The 16,246-nt window shown below is 40.1% G+C and overlaps 1 protein-coding gene across 1 annotated transcript in view; it reads right to left on the reverse strand.

Annotated features, from left to right (window-relative positions):
* The window catches only part of LOC308551863 (amine oxidase [flavin-containing] A), a 61,137-nt gene extending 45,946 nt beyond the window's left edge, over positions 1-15,191 (reverse strand). The window contains exon 1 of the mRNA XM_081126597.1: positions 13,709-15,191. Within this exon, the coding sequence (XP_080982723.1) occupies positions 13,709-15,125 (1,417 nt within the window). The 5' untranslated portion in view covers positions 15,126-15,191. The remainder of the gene's footprint in view (positions 1-13,708) is intronic.
* Between the last annotated feature and the right edge of the window lie 1,055 nt (positions 15,192-16,246).

Raw genomic sequence — 16,246 nt, forward strand, 5'->3', positions numbered from 1 at the left:
GGGAATATAGTCAAGAATATTGTAATAACAATGTACTGTGCCAGGTGGGTACTGGAAATTTTGGGGTGGTCACTTTGTAAAGTATATGATTATCTAACTATGTTATACACCTGAAAACAATACAAAATAATATTGAATAAAAACTGTAATTGAAAAATAAAATTTTAAAAAACTGGGGAGTTATGTTCCACTTTCTTGAGGGTGAAGTATGGACATAAATTATTTAGAATTCTTCAGCTTAGGAGATTTGTCTTCTCTCCTATTTATTTATTTGTTTATTTATTTATACCAGTATGGATTCATAAAGAGCTGTTTTATATTTGGGATATAATCTAATACCATGTTACTTATTTTGTTGCTCAAGTTCTTCCAGCTTTGGTCACTGGAAGCTCTTTCAGTTGCCTCCTGTGTTGCTTTGACATGCTCTCATCATTTTGTGTGTATGTGTCTGTGTATTTCCTTAATTTCTGGTATTATAAGATGTTCCAGTCTCATCTTGTCTCTCTCTGTCCTAGCCCTAGAATCAGTCATTTCTCCAATGAGCCTTGGTTTCTTTTAATGGTTCCTTTTATTATAAACCAAGATCTGGGCTCCAGGTGTGCCCCGTTGTTATTGGGGTGTCATTGCTTCTAGGCTCTCTCAGCTCACCGAGTTAGAAAATATGTGTATATACATTTTAAAAATTTACATTTTTATGCTTCTAATGCTATTTTATACTTAGTTATCTTTATACTCTTATTTTAAAAATTATGAAGCAGACTACAGAGATAAAAATACTTCAAGAAGAAAAAACGTTAGTGAGAATATTAGGGTAAAAGAGAAAAAAGAATGACACCAGGAATAAGATTAGTAAGATGATACAAATGACACCTAAATATTTATAAAAGTGGTTGAGGAGACGAACTATTGTGATTTTTAAAAATACTAATTTGACAGTTCACTTCTAATGGTATATATCCTAAAACAAAAAAGAACTGCAAACATTTTGTTCAGTAATCATTTCGTTGGTGCTAGTATTGGTATTGTTATTTTGAGGCTATTATGTATGTGGTATGGAATAAAGGATCTGACTACATTCAAAATGCAAAAACTGAAAACAGGAAAATAGTTCATAGCAAGGCAAATTTTTAATAATTTTGCAATTTAAGTGTTTTTTTGAATATGTTTTTATTGATTTTAGAGAGAGAGGGAGGGAGAAGGAGAAATAGAAACATCGATGGGAGAGAATCAACATCAATCAGCTCCCTCCTGCACACCCCCTACTGAGGACGGAGCCCCGAAACCCAGGCATGTGCCCTGACCAGGAATTGAACCAGTGACCTTTTGGTACCTGGGTCAACGCTGAACCACTGAACCACACCAGCTAGGCTCAAGTTAAGTGTTTTAAATAAGTATGGTGAGTTTAAAACAATAAAATTCCACTCCTGATTTCTCTCTCTTCAATCATTTAGATTTTACTGAAACCTAAATAAAGTAGGTTAATTGATTTACTAGGGAGGTTAAAAAAAAAAAAAGAAAGTCTGCTAAAAGCACACCTCATTTGAGAGTTCAGGCAATGGTAGTCCTGGTTATTAGATCAGGGGACCCTGGGTGAGAGTATGCAGCCAGCTTTGGGGTTGCCATGGCAACCTCAAATCATGCTCCAGCTTCTTAAAGCCACTGCCCTTGGAAACTCGCTTCCCAGATTCTGCAGTGCTTCCAGTATCCTGAGATGGCTACTGTCCCCGTAGAAATGGTATAGGAAATGACTTAACCCACATAGTGAACCTGGAGAAGGAGTTAATACTATATCTGCAATGAAGCCTTCAAGGAAAAGGTCCTTTGCTTCCTGGAATACAAATCTCAAGTGTCCTGTCACTGTGGAACCTAGCTTGACACTTACTTTTGCCTTCTTTACATCGTCCGGGGTTTTTCCTTAATCATACTTATGCTTACAATGCTCTATTTTAGAAAAAAAGAAATTGGTCCGTTTCAGTCGTGTCACCCTTTCCAGTTAAATTTCTGGTTTTTCTTCCACAACAGATGATCTAGTGTCTTCCCTTCCTCACCAGAACAAACCTTGAAAAGTAGTGTATTCCTGCCCTAGCCAGTTTTGCTCAGTGGTTAGAATGTCAGCTAGTGGGCTGAAGAGTCCTGGGTTCAATTCCAGCCAAGGTCATGTACCTCGGTTCCAGGCTCGATTCCCAGCCCCAGTAGAGAGGCAACCAATTGATGTGTCTCTCTCACGTTGATGTTTCTCTTTCTTTGTCTCTCTCCCTCTCTCTCCCCCCCCCCCTTTCCACTCTCTCTGAAAAGCAGTGGAAGAAATATCCTCTGGTAAGAATTAAAGAAAAAAAAAAAACAACTAGAGTATTCTTCAAAAAAAAGTCCAGTGACCCTACTGTCAATATAGACAAATGATATAATCATCTGACACACTGTCCCTGTTATCCTGTTTTCTTTTTCTTTTTAGCACACACTGCCACCTGGCACTTTATAGATATTAAAAGTTAGCAGATTCTAAATACTACTAGTATATTTTCTGGTCTTTCGACCAGTATTATACTTTTTAGCAAGAAACAATAGAGAATATCATGTGCACACACATTTGTTTTGTACATACAACCATTCCTATCTATCAATCCATCCATCTATCTGTATATCCATCTATATTTCTGCTTCCTTTCAGAAATAATTCTCTGCTTTTGAAAATGCCAAATCTTCTAATCCCTTTGATAAACCCAAAGACAGTGTTGTCTCAAATGATAAATAGATAAAAACTAACAATTAACTTCAATTTGGCCTGAATTGGACAGACTGTCTAGACAGCCTTAATTTATTTAATTATTATTCAGCATTCATCTTCACTTTAGATAAATGGATCTCACCCAAGTTAGGGAATGCAATTAGCCTTTAATTCATTATTTTCCCTATTCTTTCACTGAAACTTAAAATACAACAAGGGCGCTCCACACTGCTATCCTCAGATTCTGCACACTAAGACGCACTGTGGTTTAAAGCAACAGATTCCAGAATGTTTTATGGAACACTAGTCCTCAATAAGCTCCAGAGAAAGTATCAATGTTCATGGAAGTTGGGATATCTCATGCTGTTTCTCCTTCTGGGAAATGTGGGGTGCGCCCTGATAAGTCCTACAGTGAAGACTCCTGTTTAACTCAGCACTTCTCTATCCTCTGCCTTTAAAGAAACAAAACAAAACAAAAAAACATATCTCAAAGCACACTTTGTGAAAGCTGATTTCATACCTTAAAAGACTGTTATATTCACAGTAATGAACTTCCTTGAGCAGGTTCCCAGGTGAAGCTGCTAAGAGTATTGGAAAAAAGTTTTAATGTAGCTTTGGCTTATGCTCTGCTGACTCTCCTAGTTCTTTCTGTTTATTCTTAAAAGTGGCATATTCTTCAACTTTGATATTTGTCACCACCTTGGGATATGATGTATATAGTATGCAGCATATTAAACTTTAAAGTTAATTTTCTATTATTCAGTGAAATGGTCTCTGGCAACAGAATTCTCACATAATTGCATGTTTCGATTCTTGGACTGAATACTCTGAGGACAATAAAAAGTATACTCAAACATCAGTTCACACTGACGTTTTAGAAGCAACGTTCAAGAAGTAGGAAAACAGAGAGCAAAAACCATAAATTTTGCTCTAAGGCACATAGTAATCACTCAATCAAGAAATATTTATCAAATGAATGATTAAATGAATAAATGTACGAATACATGCAAGAAAGGAGGCTTTCGTTTAAGTCACAGGTCACAGTGAACTCATTTAATCTGGAAAGGGTTACCTTAAAGGTCATCTTTATACACAAGAATAAACTCAAAATGGATAAAAGACTTAAATGCAAGTCGTAAAACTATAAAAAAACCCTAGAAGAAATCATAGGCAGCAATATCTCAGACATCTCAAGTAGCAATGTTTGCTGATACATCTCCTTGGGCAAGGGAAACAAAGGAGAAAACAAACAAATGGGACTACATCAAAATAAAAGGCTTCCGCACAGCAAAAGAAACCATCAACAAAATGAAAAGGGAGCCCACTGTATGGGAGAACATATTTGCCAATGACACATCTGTTAAAGGGTTAATTTCCAAAACATATAAGGAGCTCATACAACTTAAAAGGAAGACAAACAATCCAATTGAAAAATGGGCAGCCCTAGCCGGTTTGGCTCAGTGGTTAAAGCGTCAGCCTGAGGACTAAAGGGTCCCGGGTTTGACTCTGGCCAGGGGCATGTACTTTGGTTGCAGGCTCAATCCATGGCCCCAGCTGGGGTGTGTGAGGGAAGCAGCCAATTGATGTGCCTCTTTCACATCAATGTTTCTCTCTCTCTCTCTCTCTCTCGCTCTCCCTTCCACTCTCTCTGAAAAGCAATGGAAAAAATATCCTCAGGTGAGGATTAAAAAAAAAAAAAGGGGCAAAAGACCTAAATAGACACTTCTCCAAGGTAGAAATACAGATGGCCAAGAGACATGTAAAAAAATGCTCAATGTCACTAATCATCAGAGAGATGCAAATTAACACAACAATGAGGTATCACCTCACACCTGTCAGAATGGCTACCACCAACAAATCAACAAATGACAAGTGCTGGCAAGGATGTGGAGAAAAGGGAACCCTCGTACACTCCTGGTGGGAATGCAGACTGGTGCAGCCGCTATGGGAAACAGTATGGAGGTTCCTCAAAAAATTAAAAATGAAACTGGCATTTGACCCAGTGATCTCAGGTCTTGGAATATATCCTAGGAAACCTGAAACACCAATCAGACAGAACATATACACCCCTATGTTCATAGCAGCGCTGTTTATAATATCTAAGATCTGGAAATAGCCCAAGTGCCCATCAGTAGATGAGTGGATAAAAAAGCTGTGGGACATTTATCCCATGGAATACTATGCAGCTGTGAGAAAGAGGGATCTCTTGCCCTTTGGGACAGCATGGATTGACCTGGAAAGTATTATGTTAAGTGAAATAAGCCAGTCAGAGAAATACAAGTATTACATGATTTCACTTATATGTGGAATGAAATGAACAAAATAAACTGATGAACAAAACAGATCCAGAGACATTAAAGCATGCAACAGACTGATATATTTCAGAGGGAAGCTGGGGAGGGCAGGAAGAGATTAATCAAACAACTTATTTGCATATATGTATAGCCCATGGACAAATGAGAGTGTAAGGAAGTCTAGGGAAGGGGGTGGGAGCAGGGTGGAGGGGGCCAATGGGGAAAATAAAGAGGAAATCTGTAATACTTTCAACAACAAAGATTAAATCTAGGTCATCTTCATTACATTTCAGAATTTATCCAAAATCCATAGCACTTCTGCCAAGCACTGTTTCCTCCATGAAATCCTTTCCTTGTCACTCATTTACTGCTTCCTTCTCTGTATCACCACTGAACCCCTGAACCAAACTCAAGCACCAAGAGCACTTCAGGCTCATGGGATCCTATGCCACGTGGTCACTGGATAGACAAATGAACTGACAGATAAACTAGAGAACTTAACTCTTCCATTTGGGTCCAAATTTTGTCAAATGCTTCAGTGACCAATGATCTTTATAAGTCATTACAAATGTATATTTAAATCAGGAATGTATACAATCATGCACAGCATAATGACATTTTAAAGGTGAATGCCAGGCAGCACATACCATGGTGGTATACCATCCAGGTTTGTATAAGTACACGCCATAATGTTTGCACAACCACAGAATCACCTAATGATACATTTCTCAGAACATATCCCCTCTGTTAAGCAGCACATGACTGTATTTAACATGAATGGCTTCACTTCACTATGTAAGGTCTGTAAATACCAGTCTTAGAAAACTACTTAAAAAAATCATATCAACCACCACAGCCTTCCATTTTGTTCACTAATGTTTTCTCCTCAGATTATTTCTTTTTAAACCATTTCAGGTTCACTGTTCTAATTCTTATGGTTTTAATGTAGGAAATGCAGGTGCCTTATATTTCAGACTGGATGTCTTGATATTTTGTCATTGTCTATTTACAAATTCACTATTAGTAACTGTCTAATGACCTAATAAATCCTTTGAATTCTTATTTTTCACAACTTCTGTGAAGTCTCAGTATAAGCCCAAAATATTTACACTACAGGGACAGTGACACTGAAGAGGTTTCCATAACATCAGATGTTGGCCTGGTGTAGAAAAAAAAAGTCTAGCCAGGCCGGGTGTGGTTCAGCGGTTGAGCGTCGACCTAGGATCCAGGCGATCGGGGTTCGATTCCCGGTCAGGGCACATGCCCGGGTTGTGGGCTCAATCAATGACTCTTTCATCATTGATGCTTCTATCTCTCTCTCTCCCTCTCCTTTCCTCTCTCTGAAGTCAATAAAATATATTTTTTAAAAAAAGTCTATGCATAAAAATATGCATGATTTCTGTGAAAAGGTAGTACAGCTTTCATCAGATATCCAAAGAGACATTTGCTCCAAAAGGTTAAGAACCACTTTTCTAAACTATCCAAGCAATCACTACACATTATCCTACACATACTAGGAACAATTTTTCAAAAAAGAAGTAAATTCTTTATATAAAGGACATTTGACCGAATAGGGTGCCCCATATTTTTAATTTAAATGTTCATGAATCAGTAACATTACATGTAATATATTCTAAAGTATAAATTAGTGTATAATAACAGTCACTACTAGGTTTTAAATAATGAAGCCTTAAAGTAAAGCAATAATAAGGTTTACTATAGTTCTATGAATGACCCTATAGAACAAGCCAAGGGAGGCAGGGCACAGAAGGAGCATTGTCCTGACAGTCAATATTTTAGGAGTCCAAAGCCAAGTTATACCACTAAGAATTTTGTGGCATGTGGTAATTCACTCGACCCTCTGAATCTCAGTTTTGGTACTTTTGAGCTTTTACAGGCTGCAATTCTATGACCCTTGAACATGGTTAATATGTAAGTGAACTCTCAAAGCTTATTATCTGGTTTTTATGTTCTTACTGACACTCTTACCTAATCAATTGATTAAATATTGTTACAAAGTGGGGTTTTAATTACTCTGGCCTAGCAAGGAAGAGAAAAGGGCTTTAACTAAAGCTCAGAAGAGCCATGGAGAAAGTATGAATGAGCACCTATAAAAAAGACCAAAGTACTGATTTAAGTTAGTGTAGGATGTCAATACGAGACATGATGAAAACCATTTCCAGAATACAACACGGAAGAAAAAAATGTTGAGGAGGAGTCTGAAAGAGAAAGCTGAAGAAACAGACCTTTAGGAAGCTGCTAATTATTAAAAAAGACACTGGAAGATATATCACATAGAACTTAATCCAATACCTAATTTTACAAAATGGCAAAACTGTGGTTCAAAAATTTTAAGCTGCCCTGATTCATAATGTTAGACAACATAATGAGGAATACACTGTCCAAGGAAAATACAAATTACTGGTAAAACTATGAAACATTTTTTCAAAATACAAAGATAAAACATTCCTAACAATCAACTTGTTTCAAACCTTACAACATTTAAAAATGTAATTGAACTTTTCAAAATTCATTTTGTGCAGTTCTAATAACTCAAGGTTAAAATTAAAAGTAACTGTCATGAAATCTATCCAACTTATATATATGAAACTATAGTCTTCAAACAAGTGCTGACTAGATGTCTATACTCTTGCAACCCCCTGTATGTGATATAAAACATAACTTAAATATTTCCAGGTACACTTGAATACAAACACTGGCAAGATTTGTTATATGTAAAATGTTTATGTCACACCTGCACAAAGATTGTATGACCCAGTATTTGCCAATAGTAGGCTTCCAAATTTCTTTTTCTCAACAATTTGTCTCTGTGGCCCAATTATACTATAGTTATACTATAATTACATTATTATATTACTGTTAAATGAACTTGTCATATTATCTGAGGATTATGTATAGATTCAAATCAATTAGTTTTGGCAAAATGCTAAAAGTGCCCATTAAATGTCAGATAAACCCAAAAGCTCATTCAACCATGATGATATCAAAAAAATCAGAACCCAAATAAATGTAATTCTTGTATTCTTTGTTCAACATTAAAAAAAGTTTATACAGTAAAAATATGTTTATTTTTGAGAAAAACTGCAAAATATGGGCAAAGAAGTATCCTAAAAGGCAGAAAGTTAATGTCAGCCTGCACTGCTCAGAGTATCTAAATAACTAAGGCACCTAAAAGAAGTAGAATTTTTTAATGTAAGCTTTTCTTAATCACTGTAAAACCACAGATATGTGCTGCCAAGTTCTGGGTTAAAATGCCTAAAATGCTCTTGGCAGAAATGATTCTTCAGGGTGAAATATTTCAGCAAAAAGGGAAATTGTGGTATGTTGTGGACTCAATTGTCAGAGTTCAAAACACTATTAGTCAATCTTCTTGCAAAATGGCTTTTCTGTCTCAGTACAGAAAGATTCAATCCCTGCTGATTTTACACAGCATGGAGTTTAGGGTGGCTAGTGTTCTCATTTCTTTTAGTGGAGCTCAGTTCATAGATTAAAGTATAGGTGAGTTCTCTATTGCTTAGACACTATTTGGAAATATGTCTTTCTACATGACACTTAGAATTTCATTTCAAAAAATATGAAAAAAGCTTTTTAATCAGCCAGGACTATCCAGTGTTATGACTAAAGTGTTTTCACTGTGCACTCACTAACCATGCACAGCTCACCCAGGCACAAAATTCATGGGCAGATGTGGTACACAGGGGTAATCTCAATGGCTACCAGGACCACATCCCTAGAGGCACAATATGCAACTATTTTCCATCCCTGGAACTCTTGCCATGGGCTTAAAATTAAACACTGCTCATGTATGGATCACAGTCTCATGACTCAGTATCTGAGTGCCTCTGGTCTCAGCTGTTTGGTATGTCTTTATTTTATCCTCTTATCTCTACCTGTTAAAGTCCTACTTACCTTTCCAGGTCCCAGCACTTTATTCATATTCAAAATATTAATATTTCCCTCACTGTATTAATGTCAATTATTTTCCTACTTGATTACTTCTTGCAAGAGGATGGGGCAGGACCCTACTTATCCATCTTTTATACCTCTTTTCTTGTGATCTAGATAGTGTCTGGCATATGGTAGAGGCTCCCAAAGTGCTTGACAGAGTCCAGGAACCAGAGACACCTCTACTCATAATGAGCTGCTTTTCCTGGATGTGTTCAAAGCTACAGACAGATAATCACTAAGGAGATGCTATCGAGAGGATTAAAATTTTAGGTGATTGGACTAGATGGATTGCCATTTAAAAGCCCCTTTGGCCCAAAGACTCTGAAATATGCATCGTCCCTTGGTAGTGGGCTTTTTCTCTCTCTCCCTAAAGAGAGCCAATTCAGAAATTTAGTTAGGGGCAGATTTTAAAATCTTATGTGACTGGGTTTCTGTCATGAGTTGTTACATTTGCATCAGCTCATGAGTAAGAACTAGCATCTAAAATCAGTGACTGACCCATTATACTTAAAACAACACCAAGAAATAGAGAGAGATTAACCAAAGAACTCATATGTATATATGCACAACCCAAGGAGAGGGACTGGGGTGCGGGGTGGGACAGGGTGGAATGAGTCATTGGGGAGAAAAAAAGGACATCTGTAATATTTGAAACAAAAATAAATAACAACAAAAAGAAATAGAGACAGAAAATAAGTGTGAATTGTTAGATATAGATTATAAACTCTACAAGAGGAGAGAAAAATCAATGGGGAGCTAGACTGATCAAGGAAAGGATCCTTAATCAGGTATTGAATAATAGAATGTAAGTGATCATAGAGAAGCACTTCCATGTTAAGAAAAACAAAACAGGGAAGAAATGGAAGGACAAAATAGACCTGCTGTAGCACTGAGGATAAGAGAGCAGTGTGATTAAAGCTCAAGTCAGTATTGGGGATAGTAAGAAATGCTACTTGTTCAACAATGTGGAGCCAGATAATTGGAGGTGTGGAGGAGAGCTTGAAGGGCTGAAAATAGACCACTGAAGGTCTTGCAGAAGAGCAAAGTGGTGAAAGGAGTGTTTAAAAAAACTAAATCTAGGAGGACAGTGAAGGATGGACATGAGGGGAGAGCCCAAAGTAAAGGGTAGCCACTGGGGAGAAGGTCATAACCTAGTGAGCTGAAGGGGTCAAGATTCTGTCCTGAGGAAAGAGGTGTCACTGGGAATGGAGAAAAGAAAGAGCCTGAGAGGAGCTAGAAGGATCTTTTGAATAGGTATAGAAAAGGATGTGTCAAAAATGATGGAAAGGTTGGTGGTGCCAAAGAGAGTCAAGGAAGTGAGGAAAAGAAGCTGGGTTGGAGGGCAAGGAGTCTTTGGGACATGTTAAATATGAAGTAAGAACAAGACATTCAAGTGTGAAATATCCAGGAGCATATAAGCTATGAGACTGGATTTTGGAGGAAGAAAAGGATTCAAACTGGGGACTTAAGAGCTTTCTATAGATAAGGGAAAGGTGGAGTCCTAGAATGAGAGAGAGAAGGTGCATAAGAACTCAAAAGTGATGAACAGTTGAAACTTGAGGCCATTTAAAAACAAGAAGTTCACAAGAATATGGGCACAATCGAAGGAATAGAAAAGGAGCAATCAATGGGGGGGGAAACCTCAATATCCAATAGTGTCATAGAAAACATGAAAGGAGTTTCAAATAAGACATGTTGATAGATGATGGATGATGGATAAGGGCCAGAATATGTAAAATATACCATTATGCTACTTACAAATGAGCAGGGGTTTTCCCCCTCTTAACAACTAACATACTATATAAAATTATTTAATTGGTGAGTAGACAGAAACAGGAATTTTGTGGCTGTGAGCTACATTCTGTTTTATGTATCTTAATGACAAAAGACAGATATTAAGATGTTGTGCAGTCAAACATATACAGAAGGAAAGATAATTCTGCTAAAATGGAGTTGATTTTGAGGAATGTCATTCAGAATTTGTACTCTTCTGGGAGCTCTTTTGTTACATAATAGGAATACTGCAGATGATAAGTACTGGCCATATACTATAAGTATGTGAGTAGCATATTAAAATGTACAAGTCCTGGCAAAAGTTATAAGAAACATTCAAAAGCATTTACAACTTATATAGGGACCATCAAGTCACTCATGGGATACTGCTAAATGCACACAAAGATGATGTGTTTGAGTTTTCAAGAACCCTTGGGAAGTAATGCCTCTCTCTCATTTGCTTATGAAAGACCCAGTCTGTGTGCAAGGTTTATCCAGAGCCAGACTTGCATTGGTGAACCATCTGGGAAGACATCATAGCCATAAGGCAATGTTTCTGGTCAGTTTTTGTGTTAAAAATTACTCAAATCTGACTGATAAGAAATCATATGAGAGGAAGCCCAGTGCCTTTTCCGTTGTTACTGATGGACTGGAATCTGGGTTCTGGAATAGGAGTGTGAACTCCTGTGTAAGAAATGCCCTTTACTTCCCCCAAATGTAAATCAGCAAATAATTAATAGCAACCAGGGACAGATCCAGGTTTTGAGGGGCCTGAAGCTTATAGAATTTGGGTGCCCTCCTTAATTAAAAAAAAAAATGCAAAATTACAAATACAACATTCAGTACGAAGCTGGCTATTTATTTAGAATGAGAACCAAAAGGGACCTGCTGTTTTAAGGTCATAAAGCGTAAGGGTCAGTAACTGCATGATAAAGGAAGAAAGAGCAGGTAATCAGGCAGAGGAAAAATAAAAGATAAAACTCTGCTGAAGAAATACTGGAGCACAGAAAAAGAAAAAGACAAGAATAATATCCCAGAAAGAGCCCTGAATTGAGAAATATGGATGGTATGAGGATAGGAAAGGAGACAGAACTCCTAATCAATTTACCAAACACATTCTCATACTTATTTTCCAGTGAACAACAATCATATTGCTTCTAGGTTTTTGGAAATATCAGTCCACTGCAGGCATTCAACAAGTGTTTGTTGAGTGAGTGAATGAATGAATGGAAGCAAGGGAAATACTTCTTTCCAAATTTTTATTTATTGATTTTAGAGAGAGGAGAGAGGGGGGGGAGGAGGGAGGGAGAGAGAGAGAGAGAGAGAGAGAGAGAGAGAGAGAGAGAGAGAGAGAGAGAGAGATTTATTTGTTGTTCCATGCATAGGTGCACTCATTGGTTGCTTCTTGTATGTGCCCTGACTGGGGATGGAACCCGCAATCTTGGTTTAACAGGACAACACTCTAACCAACTCAGCCACTCAGCCAGGGCTGGGAAATATTTCTTTTTCTTACTCTTCACCAGGATCTGCTTTCTTCTGATGCTCCAACATACATGCATGTTTTTGCTGGCACTGGCAGGAGTTGTCAAAGCAACAGCTTATGCCAATCTCTTTTCTGGTGATTAAGACTGTTTATCCTCCACAGGCCAAGTAAAAAGCTATCTTCACCCAAACTTAATTTGTAAGCATGTTCAGAATCTCCTCAAAAGGATTATACATAAAAATGGCTTCTGTGAGGCTACCCTACTTACCCCCTTCCTGCCTTTCTCCCTCTTTCTAAATCAGGTCCTACAGGTATACTTCAGAAATTATTAACACCCTCCTGGGTTGTGGACAGATTAGTGTGGGATTCTATCTAGGTTTGAAACACAATTTGTAAATTTCAAACATACCAATTATAACAACATAAGTGACAATTTTAAATACCAGTCATGATGAGGTTTCCAGAAAGATACTGAAAAGCTTCATATATCACTCCATTGGTCAGCTAGCTACAAACCCAAGCCAGGACCAGGGGAACCCAGGCTTACCAGCTGGCTCAACATAGGACAGGATTGGGGGTGGTGTGGGAGCTCTTATTAAAGGATATAAGCAGGACATACCCTGACATTGACCCCAACTTCACAAAAGGACCCTTTTGGGCAATAACTGCCCTACATCTTCCTGCAAATTCTAAAAAAAACCAGTGGGAGTAGGTTAAAACTAAAAGCCCACCCCTCTTTTTCTTTTTGTATTGTTCTTTCTCATTGAGGTAACATAGGTTAATATTATATGTTTCAGGTATACAACAGTATAATCTGATATCTGTATACATTATATTGGGTTCACCACCAAAATTCTAGTTTCCATCTGTCACCATATATCTGAACCTTTTACCTTAACAATTCTTCCTCCTTCCTCTTCTCTTACCAAATTTTCTAAAGAAAGGCACTTTACAAAGAAAAGGACAGGAATAACACTATTACTGCATCGATACTACAAAAATCCGTATACTGATGTCCTTTGCTTGTTTAGGGATTAGAAGTGAGACTCTTAAATGGGAGAATATGAATTAGCCACTTCCCGGCTAGGTGATTTGACTCTAAACGCCTCAGTTTCTTGATTTTGTAAAATGGAGGCGACTATGTTACCCACCCGACAGGACTGCTGAATAATGAGAAAATCTACATAAAGTGCTAAATAGAACTGCACAGCAAGAGCTAATTAAATGCTAGTATTTAATAGTAGTAATAAATAATTTTTCCTGCCTCTCGCAGTTCACACCACGAACAAAACTGGCACAACCCGCGTTTCTGCTTTGCTCTGGCTGGGGCAGCCACTGTTGCACTCTCGAATACACAATGCACGAGAGAGATCCCCTCCCTCCCCAAATGCCAGAGCGCTACTGAAAATCCCCTACTCTGGGGCGACCAGGGACCCTCAGGCTACCGCTACGGTTCACACTGACCTGAGATGCCACCTCCTATCACGACTACGTCGAACATTTGGCCTGAGAGGCTCGCCTTCTCCCGACTCGCCATGCTCTGGTTGACAGTCTCCCCTGGCGTGGATATAGGAGAGAGGCTGGCCAAGAGCTGGGAGGACTCTTCTATAGACTCTCCTGCTGAGCCCCGGGGCGGAGCCGATTCTTCCAAAGATAGCTGGGCGGAGTCCCGCCCTGAGGGCGGAGCGGATACTTTTATTGATATCCTGGGGGAGTCCCAAGGCGGATCCAGTTCCTCCACCGAGATTCGACTGGTACTTGGCACTGAGCCCTGGGTGGACACTCTTGCAGACATTTGGGAGGAGTTCACCAGCGTAGGAGGTTGTTGTGAACGCCTAAGGGGGCGGAACACTGGGGGCGGGCTGGACTCTGGTAACAACCCTCTGGAAGAGCCATAGACTTTGACAGCTTCTTGTACTGAACTCCGTGGGGTGCTGAGCGCTGGGGGCAGGGGGGTCACCTGAATGGACGGTAGCGAAGAGCTCAAGGACATGACCGGTTCTTGTACCGAATTCCTTGCGTTGCTCAGCGTTGAGGGCGGGGGGGGCCCCTGAACGGACACTAGCGAGGAGCTTAAGGACAAGACTGGTTCTTGTACTGATTTCCTTGCGGTGTTAGGCACTGAGGTCAGGGGGGACCCCTGAATGGACGGTAAGGAAGAGCCCGAGAAGGGGACAGATTTTTGTACATGTACTTGGGGGGAGCGGGTTACCGAGGTTTCTTGTAATGACACTCGGGGGGTGTTATTTGGTGCTGCAGGTACTCGAACGGAAAACCGGGGGTAGTTGAACAATGAGGGAAGGGAGTAGCCATGTCCAGATATTTCTGAAGTGCTACTGGGTGCAGAGCTTGGTACCAATACCGTGAGGGAGCCGGGCATTAAGGCCTGGATGGATCCTTGTACCGATCCTCTGGGGATGTTATTAGATGTAGGAGGTTCAGTTACTGTTACCCAGAGACTATCGCTATCCAGGATGGAGTCGGGGGCAACCGCCTCAGAGGTGCTGGAGACTGTGTCTGAAATGGAGGTCCGGCTAGGCAGGCTGTAAGTGCGAAAGTCCCAAAGGCCGATGTTAGAGTTGCTATCAGTTCTTAGCCTAGTCTCGGGACCCAGCTGGGAAGGGACGCTGGAGGTCCAGGAGTCGTCCGCATCGGGTGTGGAAGTGTTCGACTGGTGGCTGGAAAGCGAATAAGAAATGGTTCGCCACTCAGATACGATACTGGACTCGGATGTAGAGGCCGGGGCCGGGATCTGGGCTGAGGCGGGAACGACTCCTGGCTCTCGTTGAGCCTCGGGCCTACTCCCGCTGCCGGTGCCGGTGCCCTGAGAGGCCTCAGCGTTGTGTAAACTCATAGTTCCGGGGCGGCTGGGGGTTGACATTCTCCTCTCCTCTCCTCCGCCCCGCCCCTAAGGGCGCCGGCCTCTCAGGCCCGGCTATTCCTGACCATCACTCTCCGAGGCTAGATCACCAAAGACCCGACATTGTTGTGGCCTGGCTCCGCCTTCCGCAACTGCTGCGGGCGCGCGCGTGGGGCATTCTCGCGTTCGGAGTGGTCTAGTGGCCAGGCGAAGCCACCGCGGGGGGGGGGGGGGGGGGGGGCGGTGGCGCTCCTGCTAGATTGTGCTGGTGGCTGAATGAGAATATGGGCGTGGCCGCGTAAGGGTTTCAACCGGGTGCTTTTATTCTTACAGTTTAACTAAAAGGAGACTGGGCCAGGGTAGGCTTAAGGAAGCGGGTACTTTAAGGAAGTGGACCTGGATAGTAAAGTTGCAGGCCTGCCGCTCCACTTGGTTTGGCTCCTTTGTGACATCACAAGGGGCCGGGTGAGGTCTGCGCAGCCTCCTACCCTCCTTAGCGAGGGGGCGGGGTGAAGTGATAACAGTCACTGGGAGAGATGTGGCAATTACCGGTTTTCTGTGAGTTTTTTTCAAGCCGGGTTGCTTAACCAAAATTGAAGCAAGTAGTCGAGAAAATTAAGGACTCAGCTATCGCAGATTAAGCGGGATCTGCAGTTTAAAAGCGAAGGTCAACGGATGGCTAAGGTGCAGAAACAAAACAAAACAAAAACCACACGTTTCCCCCTTACTGAAAAGAGGAATATTTAGAGCGCATATTTAACTGTGCAGCCAGCCTCTTGTCTTGCTAGTTTTGTCCCTTAAATTTCCACTCTTTCTCAATAGAGCTGAGTTTGTCATCGGTAAACCCTCAAAAATAGGTGGAATTATGACTTGGATTCAAAGTAAATAATGAGAACACTAGGAAATTAACTAATATCCGTTCCCACCTATAAACATATCTCCCACCCACCCCTCACCCCATTCTGTATCAAACAACATCCTGCTGAACAAACTGTAAGGAAATATTGATTTATTCTTTTCTTTATCTAGTTTTAAGAGTTTTTATATAGATTTATTGTTTTCTTTATCCAGTTTTAAGAAAAGGAGTTGAGACTTGTGACTAAGTAGTCAATTTATCAGTAATAATATATTTATTAGCCATT

Source organism: Miniopterus schreibersii (assembly GCF_964146895.1).
Source record: "Miniopterus schreibersii genome assembly, chromosome: X".
NCBI lineage: Eukaryota > Metazoa > Chordata > Mammalia > Chiroptera > Miniopteridae > Miniopterus > Miniopterus schreibersii.